This window comes from Pundamilia nyererei, unplaced genomic scaffold (genome assembly GCF_000239375.1).
Source record: "Pundamilia nyererei isolate P.nyererei 1_Seehausen unplaced genomic scaffold, PunNye1.0 scaffold00284, whole genome shotgun sequence".
In the NCBI taxonomy this organism is placed as follows: Eukaryota; Metazoa; Chordata; class Actinopteri; order Cichliformes; family Cichlidae; genus Pundamilia; species Pundamilia nyererei.
In genome coordinates, this window is record NW_005187685.1 from 153,096 (window position 1) to 164,285 (window position 11,190).

General features: G+C 40.9%; 1 protein-coding gene across 1 annotated transcript in view; it reads right to left on the bottom strand.

Moving 5' to 3' along the window:
• Window positions 1–1,349: 1,349 nt before the first annotated feature.
• Window positions 1,350–11,190, bottom strand: part of glcci1a (glucocorticoid induced 1a) — a 32,986-nt gene continuing 23,145 nt past the window's right edge. Inside the window, 4 exon segments of the mRNA XM_013915290.1 lie at window positions 1,350–4,407; window positions 4,490–4,610; window positions 9,364–9,574; window positions 9,680–9,832. Coding sequence (XP_013770744.1) covers window positions 4,098–4,407; window positions 4,490–4,610; window positions 9,364–9,574; window positions 9,680–9,832 — 795 coding nt within the window. The 3' untranslated portion in view covers window positions 1,350–4,097.

The window sequence follows — 11,190 nt, forward strand, 5'->3', positions numbered from 1 at the left end:
CTGAGCTGTCCAAAGCTCTCCCTATGTCTTCTTAATAATTTTGATTTCTTTCTAAATGTATTTCAGATTTCTGCTGTCAGGCTTAGCTCCTTGACAAACTATGACTGGAGTTTAGTCTGAAGCTTTACTCATCACCCTCGTTGGAGAAATGGAGCTTGGATTTGTTTTCTAGGCAGCGCTGGGGCAGCTGCTGAGGTAGTGATGCTCGTTCAGGTGGGCTGTAGTTGTAGGATTTTGATTGCAGCTCAGGGTTGGACATGAAACTGCGGGTTACTGGACTGTCGTGGACAACTGTACACCTAAACAACTGATGTGAATACAAGACTTTTTAAGAACTAGCCCAAGAAACACACAGGCACAAGTGTATGTGTCATAGTCAAAAGTTGATTAAAAAAGGCAAAAATGAGTTCATAATTAAAAACTGTAATTTAATTTCATAGTCATTTCTGCCAGTGGGGTGTGCCTCACAATATTTTCTTGGAAAACAAATTATATTTGAAATGGAATGAATAAAGTGTTAATGTTTAAACTATTTGTGCATATGTTTGCCACCATCTTCATCTCTCTTTTTTAATCAAAATCACCATCATCTTTTTTTTCAGGGTGATTGCTGCAAACATCAGACTGCTTAGATACACACCAAGACCTACCTGCTTCAGCTAACTCTTGATTTCTTTTTTGTCATCAACAATTTTTATTTATTTCATTTTAAACTTCAATAACAGAACTTAAGGATAACTACATAAATAAATAGTTTAAAAAAACAAACAAACAAAAACAACAACAAAAACAAAGTTATCCTATTCTTTCTTCGCACACCAATCCCCACACCACCACTCTGTCATTACTCTTCTGTTCCTCAAGTTACAGAAAACCAGCTTGTAAAGGGGACCAAATACAATCATATTGATGCAATTTGTCTAATAAACCATAAGTCACTTTTTCGTAGGACGCCAACTTAGCCATTGTCTTTAGCCACTCTTCATAGGGAGGGGGGCTCTTTTTCCACCAATGTCTTAGCAGGACCCATTTGGCCGTAGTAAGAGCCAGAATAATCCATCTTTTTGTATAACTGGAAAAATCTCCACCAGAAAGTTCTGTGGTTATACCAAGTATGGACAGTTTTGGTGAGATACCAAATCTCCTTTTTAGAACACTGAAAATTACCACCATTATATTTTCCCACCAATCCCGAAGTGCCGAACAGCTCCATAAGATAGCTAACTCTTGATTTCTAATGACCTGTACAAGACTAAGAAAAAGAAAAAAAAGTTCCTTATGTCATCACACATTTCACAGCTGTGATGAATAAAACCCTGTATGACACACAAAAATGAACAGACAAAATCCAGATTTTTTTTTTTCCTTTATTGCCATTGTGCATGAACTTTGACACTACTGGTTACACAAAGAGGAGCTGATGAACACTCTGACCTGCCAGTGGTGTGCTCTGGTCATTGCTGGTTTTGTATCAGTTGATGGCTTTAACAACAAACTTCTTGCTGATTCAGCCTTCATGCTCAAAACCAAAGGAATGTGAGATGAGACATTTGTGTCAAAGAACGAAAAGACAACACCTTTTCTTTTTAATTTTTTTTCCTATTATTGCACACATCTAGGTTACCAATGCCAAGTATATGTGGAACATTGGGAAAGCTAAAATTCTTGGTAAGGTGCTGAAATGTCTTTAGAAACCACGACATTGAACCTCCTTAAAAGCCTTGTATATACAAAATAACGTATATACAAAAGGAGTGTCAATACAGGGATTCAACAAATACACCAGTTATCCAAAGAAATGATGAGTAAGATGAAAATGCACTGGTTATTTACACTTGGCCATGTTCATGTCTGTTTGTAACATTGCACAGAAAACATGAAATGCTATGGTACTGTAGTTTGGTGGTAGCATCAGGGTGCCTACAGCATCCCATAATAATAACAATAACAGTGAAAACGAGGCCGGCCAGTGTAATGCTTTCTCTATGCATCATACAGCAGAAGGCGCTCTTGTAGCTGCAACCAAAGGTCTGAGTACAGAAACAAAGATCAAACATAATTTAGGAATCAATCACCTCTCATGCTCATATCTCATGGAATGGATTTCATTAGAACAGTAAGTTTCGAAGCTTACCAGAGTGCAGAGTGGAGGGAAAGGTTGTACAAATATTCATTTTCAACTTGCACAAGAACTGCGTCATCCCAGACCAGGCGTCATGAATAGTGAAAATCTGACTTTGATCTGTCAGTCACAATTTACCTGGATTTATATATTTATTTACGCTTTTTTCTTAATTTTGGCCACCTGGGGGCAACAAAACAACTTACTCGTTAAGGGCAAAAGCTGCCTGTCACTGGCATGTTTTGTAGCTCTCGACCTACACTTGGAAAGATTGTCAGAATTAGAACAATACAGACCCTGTGGGAACATGCTTACCTGCAGTCCATCAACACGCCAAAAGCATGCTGCTTCTGGAAAACAGTGCTATGCATAGGTCAGTTGCTGCTTGTTTGAAAGCTTGGATTGAACTATAAATGAAGATACTACAGAGCTCACTCAGAGGAAAAACTACTTTCCAGGTTTTGGGAGTCACTGTAGCGATCCAAAAGAATGCTGCTGTCACTTCTACAGAGCGATAAAAACAGTAAGGTCACGTAGCTCATGCCTGAAAAGGGCTGACGTCTTTTGGAAGTGATGCAATCAGCAACCCATAATCATTAAGAGATATAGCTCCATACATTTAACACTGCCTCCATGTGGCGGCTGACAACTGGAACATCTATTTAGACATTCAGTAGATGTGGTCCACTATTTAAAGTTCTCTCTGTCTGGATCTGACAAACACAAGTCCAATAATCATTCTCTCCTGGTTTTATCCAGCTTTTTATCATCTCTGTGTCCTATGGAGTAGTGAGGTCTGTCACTTAACAGCAAGCTTGCTGTGTCAAACCTCCAGGCTTGACTGAATATATTCTAAGATGTGGAAAACTAAACTTTAAAAAATGTTGTGGTAACGCATCTGGGTTATAAATAAAAACAAGTTTATGCTGCTCACAATATTTTGGGTGGAAACCGCAATTACCCTTTGAGCAGCAGTCTATCTGCCAATCCAGTGCCAGTTTTACGTCCTCAAAGTTTTATTTCCTCAAAGACAGGTTGCCTTTGAACATTTTCCTCATACTTTCACGTAGTGTTACTGCATCCTCATTGCTTTTGCTCCACCATCAGCCAATCACATTATCATTAAGCTTAACAGGCAAGCTCAACCCCATCAGTACATCCACAACAACACATGGCAGAGGTCACAACAGCCTTCACTATTTGCAGCCATGAGCTCAGGTCTAGTCACTGAACAGAAAAGAGTGATTCGTATATTAATGAAAATGTGAGGGAATAAATGTCAGGGAATCTGTTCTGCTTTTTATGGACATACATTCCAAATTACCTGAGTATAGACTCCGATTGTGAAATACCTGAAGCAAGATCTGACACCGTGTAACCATTTGAGGCCATTTTCTCCTTTTCTTCCAACGTTTTCCTTGTTGCATTTAAGACAAAGCTCAACAACATGACCTGGACAGTGTAAACATCATCCTGTTCTTGTTGTCTTTCCTGTTCCATTTATAACACAGCCATAGAGTTTTAAACAAAGACTTTTCTTTCTTTTTATAGAGCTATATGTGGATATACATGTTTAAAGAGCTTATTCATACTGTGAATGTTGAAACAGAACACAACACATCATTTCATCAGAAATACACTACCAGCTTAAAATGCATGCCCCTCCCCGATCCATTGTGTTGCACTCCTCACTACGCCTGCATATGAACCCTTGAACTGTCAGGTCTCTTCCTGCCAACAGCAGCTCACTTATTATGCAGGACAGGAGGTTGAGGCAGCAAATCATATTGGTTGTGGTGGATATTCTGGACACTGTTGCTACGCCATGCAAAGATAGAAGGGCAACGGAGACAGTGGGCACAGAGAGACAGAGACCCCCTGGTGGAGCAGAAGGTGGTGTTGGTGAGAAAGTCAGTGGTGGTGCTCGATGGTTGCAAGTGTACATCCCAGAGACAGAGGCCAGCTCTGCTCAGGTCTAGCTGATGGCCGGGCTGTCTGTCTGGGACTCTGATGTCTCTGAGGGTGAGGCAGGCTCCTCTGGGGGATCATCTGTGCTGGTGCTCGTGGACACCTGAGTAGGGACACCATAGAATGACGTGGTTCCGTGTGGGTCAGAGCCAGAACCTGCTTCCCTGCTGTCCTCGTCTTCCTCGGGCTCTGATGCAAGGGTGAGTTGTAAAGAGCCAGGGAGTTTGACGGGACAGAAAGCTGAACCCGTTGGGATGAAATTCACTTTGTTTTTGTCAGGGCAGGAGAAGAGGGGTGCCGATGTGGACTGCCTGGAGCTGCACAAAAACATGTTCAGCGGAATTAAAGGGGGCAGCAGAGTACTGAGGAAATTCAGTATAAGTATCAAAGCATCTATACCTCATTTCCTCAAAAGCTTTAATCTTCTCACAGCCCTCTGGTGGTTCCCGCTTGAACATATAGCTGTTGTTGGGTTTGGGTGAGGAGGCAAACTTTGGCAGCGGTGAGCTGCTTCCATTGTCTGAAAACAGAAATATGATGCTTTTATCTTTTTTGGGATTGATTAGTAAAGACTATTCTCTGCAGTCATCTGCTCAAATGACACAGATCCACTGTGAATGCATATTTTATATAATAACTGATTAAAGTTTCGATTTCTACCAAAACTCCTGAGATATTATCACATTGGTGAGCAACTTTTCAAGTGTCTCCTCTCAACTTTTCAGGAGAACACAGATACTTACAGAATACAGTTCAAAGACATGTTAGGCTAATGGGTGATTCAAAATTCTCCATGGATGGTACATAAAGTGCTGAACGTCTATAAATTAAAACACTCTACACTGAATATAAAATTGCCTTTATATGTCTGAAACTCTTTGAGGGGTCAGTAAGAAAATAAAAGCACTGCATAAATATCGTTCCATTTCAAAGCACATATTTGCCCTTTTTGTGCCATGTCAATTTTGTACTGGTTTCTTTCAAAGATAATGAGATGAAAAGCAGATATTTCATAAAATCAACATTTCTTAAACGGGCACAAAGGACAAGATATATACAGGGTGGGCCATTTATATGGATACACTGTATAAATGGGAATGGTTGGTGAAATTAAAGTCCTGTTTGTGGCACATTAGTATATGTGAGGGGGGCAAACTCCTCAAGATGGGTGGTGACCATGGTGGCCATTTAGAAGTCGGCCATCTTGGATACAACTTTTGTTTTTTTCAATAGGAAGAGGGCCATGTGACACATCAAACCTATTGGTAATGCCACAAGAAAAACAACGGTGTGCTTGGTTTCAACTTAACTTTATTCTTTCATGAGTTATTTACAAGTTTCTCTTTGTTCACAGCCATTGACATGTCGAAGAGGTTAACACGTGAGGAGCGGATCAAAATCGTGTTTATATCTGGTGAACGCAGTAACCGGGTCATTGCAGAAGATTTCAATGCAAGACACCCTACGAGACCACCCATCTCCCATGCTACAGTTAGCAAACTGCTTGCTAAGTTTCGTGAAACTGGTTCAGTGTTGGATTTGCCAAAATGTGGACGCAAGAAAACTGTCACTAATGAAGAAACATCAGTGGCTGTCCTAGCTTCATTCAGCAAGCGCCCACAGCGTAGCACTCGCCGCATGTCACTGGAGAGTGGCATTAGTCGAACATCCCTTCGGCGGATATTAGCTACTCCCAAATGGCACCCTTACAAACTCCAGCTACTGCAGCATCTCAACGAGGATGACCCAGATCGGCGCACAGAATTTGCAGAATGGGCAAAACAAAAATTGGAACAGGACCCTCAGTTCGCAGAAGATTTTGTTCAGTGATGAGGCAAACTTTTATGTCAGAATCAGAATGTGAATGGTGAAGTTAACAAACAAAACCACGGCTATTGGTCTGACACTAACCCACATTGGATGGATCCCTCCAAGACTGTTGGAACAACAAAAGTGATGGTTTGGTGTGGTATATGGGGAACAATGATAGTGGGTCCATTCATCATCAATGGAAACCTCAAGGCCACTGGATATTTGAAATTGCTACATGATTATGTGTTTCCTCTTTATGCACTGAAGCTGGCACGTTCCCTGAGTTTTTCCAGCAAGATGGTGCACCACCACATTATGGGTGCCAGGTCCGAGCATTCCTAGATGAACAGTTTCCTGGAAAGTGGATTGGTTGTCGTGGGCCAGTTGAATGGCCCCAAGGTCTCCCGATCTGACCCCCTTAGACTTTTATCTTTGGGGTCATCTGAAGGCAATTGACTATGGTGTGAAGATACGAGATGTGCAGCACCTGAAACTACGGATACTGGATGCCTGTGCTGGCATTTCTCCTGCGGTGTTGCTATCAGTGTGTGAAGAGTGGGAGAACAGGGTTGCATTGACAATCCAACCCAATGGGCAGCACATTGAACACATTTTATAAGTGGTGAGAAACGTGTAAATAACTCATGAAAGAATAAAGTTACGTTGAAACCAAGGACACCATTGTTTTTCTTGTGACATTACCAATAAGTTTGATGTGTCACATGGCTCTCTTCCTATTGAAAAAACAAAAGTTGTATCCAAGATGGCCGACTTCTAAATGGCCACCATGGTCACCACCCATCTTGAGAAGTTTGCCCCTCACATATACTAATGTGCCACAAACAGGACTTTAATATCACCAACCATTCCCATGTTATTACGGTGTATCCATATAAATGGCCCACCCTGGAGATTTATTATTATTGTTATCCCTATTTGCTAAAAGTCAACCGAAGTATAATAAAGATTCTATGTGTGTGTCTGACTTATAAAATGTGTGACTTATCAAAAAAGTCTAACTGGGTATACTGTGATTGACTTGTTTTAAAGAGAAAAACAAGAAAGAAAGTATTCCTCTGTATTTTAATTAAAAGGGGGATTATTTTAAAATGAAGGCTCATGTGAGAATATGCTAAAGACAAATCTAATTTAATTACAATTACATAAACTAAATGAAACATGAAGTCAATTAGAAGCATATGTGACTGAATGTTAAAATGTGATGGAGTTTCTTTGTTAAGAATTAAAAGATGTGAGGTTCTTCCCTTTTGTCTTCTGCGAGATGAGCAGTTCAGAAGATGGGATCTTAAGAGGTCACAGCTGCAAATTCCAACGCTGGAGTGATCAACTGATGCCAAACTGTGAACCTGCAAATTGGTTTTGTATATTTTTGGCTTTTCCTCTGCTCAGTTTTTGCCACATTAGATGATTAATTCAGAAGGATTTTGGTTTACACCATACGGCCACTGAATGACAAGGGTATGCCGGTTTCCTGTTGGGTGGTTATCATCAACTCGGTATACAGAGATAAGTGCATCCATTTATTCGCTCCAACCATTCTCCTCAAAAGGATCAGAACATAATTAGCATTAGCTCAGACTATGTTAATTAGATAAATGCAATTCAGTTAATTTGATTATTATACACCGAACTGTACTTTTATTAAATTTTTGTTAAATTGTTTTAATAAAATATCTTGCAACTAAAGTCTAAATTGTGGACATTGACTTTTTAACTCCTTGTGAAACAGTAAAAGTAAAAACCTGAGTATAAAGTTCATTTCAGTGTAAATAGCTTTGACAGGTTGCTCCAACCCTTTTTTATTGTTCAATTTCAGGTAACAAACTATGTTATGGTGCTTGTGGGCTTGGCGGTAGTCAGATGTGGATTAGACGGTTCTGTGAATTGTACAGGGACAAGTACTGCTGCCTATTGCTGGGTTTTGATATGGATGAAGCTTTACTGTTTGAGGTGTTGCCTACTTGAGGCGATTTGTGATTTGGCACTATATAAATAAAATTGAATTGAACTGCAAAAAACTCCCCACTGCTGGACCGCGATTCATAAGTCTTGTCATCAGATATTGATGTTTCTTTCATATATAACACAAAAAAATTAGACAAATGCTTAATTCCCAACACAACTAACTATCCCTAAGATGCTCAACCCATGTTGCTGTCTGGATTATTGTTATCACCTTTAAAATGTTTGTGTTAATGACATGATGTACAGTAAGGCATGCACTGAGCGCAACACTAACTGAGAGACTGAACAAACGACATACTCAGTTCAAATCAGCACAGAAGACTTTTACAATACACAGGCATCTACCTGAAATGTATTTATTTAATCTATCGTCATTGATATTATTACACAACCTCCAAAACAAGAATGGTTTTAAAGGTGGAGGCAACTGATATTTTTTGCTCCTAATTTTTTTCTGTCTGTTTTGCAGTTGACTGGGGTCAGTGTCACTCCCGGTAGCATAAGGTGATATCTGGTGACATCTAGTGTCCAGCACTAGAACTGCCCTACTGGCATTTGTCGCAGAATATCAAAATTGGTAGGTCCACCACTGGTGCTCTGTGTTTTTCACAGATAAGAGCAGGTTCACCCTGAGCACATGTGACAGACATGCAAAGGTCTGGAGAAGCCACAGAATGTTCAATTCATTTCAATTTATATAGCGCCAAATCACAACATAAGTCGCCTCAAGGCGCTTCTGAATGTTGCCCGTAACAAAGTGACTGGTATGTCGGTGGGTCAGTGATGGTATGGGGCAGTATATGGATGGAGGGATGGATAAACCTTTACAGGCTTGGCAACAGCATTTTGACTGCTATTATATTGGGATGATATCTCTGGACCCATTTTCAGACCCTACATGCTAGTGCAGTTGGTTCTGGTGCATGACAATGTCCAGGCTCATGTGGTCAGAATATGCAGGTAGTTCCTGGAGGATGAAAGAATGGCTTCCATGCTCCGCTAACCTAAATGAAGAAGAAGACCACTGGGACATTATGTTTTGGTCCATCTGACGCCATCGAATTGCAGAACATCTCAGTCCAGAAACCCGGTGATGCCCTGGGTCATATCTGGGAGGAGATCCCCCCCAGAACACCATTTGTTGACTCATTAGGAGTATGCCCCCATGCATACAAGCACATGAAGGCCATACAAACTGCTGACAACAATTTGAGTTTCTGCAATGAAATTTCACCAAAATGGACTAGTGGCAGAGAATTTTGAATTCACGCCTCTATAGGTTTAAGTTTCCATTATCATCAAAAGATGTTACATAGCCAATATAGGCTATGGTCTACATTTGATTTACTCCATTCCTTTGCAATACTGTAGAGTTTTAGTGATCTCCTCCAGGATCTGGTCAGGATAGGAACAAATTCCTTGACCCCAGCAGCTACTTTTTGTGGACACTTCAGTAGGACCTTAGCGTTGCTTACCTTTATCTCGGTCATATAGTAGCTCATCTGTGGAGTAAGGACTGCCATCATGTGATCCCAGTGGGCAGGCTGGCGAGGGGGATGGTGACAGGCTAGAGCAGCTGCTGGACCGGCCAGGAGCTGAGGGGGTCTGGGTGTCCACACTGCGGGTGCTGCTGCTGCGCTGCTGTGGAGGGAAAGGTGCTCGTCGCCCATCGGGAACCTCCAGGGACTGCAGAGAAAACAATATAAGCTTCAAAGCTCAGTCAAGAGATGGCAGTGACACAAGTCACAGGTTTACTAAAATACCATGCTGAAAATGGAAACTGAGCCCCACCTTAAGTTCCTCCTTATCTCCATTGTCTTTAATGAAGACCTTCTCCAGCTCATGGTTGATGCCTTCCATGCTGCTGGGCACCCTGGAGATCGAGGGCTTTGGCACAGTGATGTTGGACAGTGGCATCTGGGCAGACTTCGACATGGAAAACTGCTGCAGCGAGCGCGCGCACACACACACACACACACACACACACACACACACACACACACACACACACGAACCTTCTTGAGGCACACACACTACTCCAGCTTCACTATAGCCACTTCTCAGCTCCGTAATGTCTCTTTTCTACTAGTACCTACTTGGCTCGACTTAATTCAATTTTGGGGTTTTGTATTAGGTGGGATTACCTGGTACCAGGTACTGTCTGAATAACGGTTCAGCCAGGGTTCCAAGCAAGCAACCCATTTATGAAACCCGGCAACAGGGGAAATGGCTGTACAAAACCCAACACCACAGTCCCTCTATATCAGAGGTTCTTAACCTTTGTTACCTCGGGGCCCAACTTTTCCACCACAAAGTGGCTCGGGGCCCACTCAGATATTAACACTGTATTGAATAAACTCATGTTGCTCATCAATTTATTCAGTACAGGTGATTTATATTTAATAACTAAATCAAATGTACTCGATTTTAACAGCTAAAACCTTGTAAAATAAACATGATGATGCAATGCAAGAATCACAAAGACATTTATTTATTATGTGCAAGTGAACCTGCACATAAAACAAAATGCCAAACAGGTTAACAATACATGGAACAAATCAAACTTCAAGTAGAAATTGAAAGATTCAAGTCAGGCTTAATAACACAAAAATAATAAATAATTCAATTTTACTCCAGCAAAAGAGACCAGGACAAAATGGGAAAATAGAAATCGGATAAATAATGTCTTGATAAAATAAATACATTCAAAATAATTTTCTAATTAAATGAATAAATAAACAGTTTTAAAACTTAAAGTGCAAATGAAAACAGGGCTCGCAAAATCGCTAGCCCCGGGACGTCGGGCTACCAAAATCTATCTCTGCCCTGCCCGTCGGCCTATCGTAGGAAGGAAAAATATATGTCAATGCTTTTGCATTCTTTCAGAAATGTAGCTGGGTAATTATGTCATTGGCATCAGTGAGCCACTGTCAATATGTGACGTATTGAAATCGCGTTTGAATTTGCGCTTGTTTTTTTGCTTTCACTTTGCAATCGTGTGAACTGTGTATAGAGAGCGACAGCACTGATTGGTGAGTGATGATAATTTGTGCACCAATTCCTCTGACATCGTCTTATCAATCGTTAGCTTACTATGCAAACATGACAAGTGAAATCTCCCGCAGCTTAAACATGCGAGAGGTTGATCGCGCAGAGAATCGCTGAGCTTATGTGAGTCCGTGTGTAAAAGCAGCAGGATATATATTTTAGTTCTGCTGAGCCAAATAAGACAGGTCAGGGTGAAGAAGTGACAGCCAAAGAAAAGTTTACCACAAAACGGAGAAGTTATGACAAATCAGACT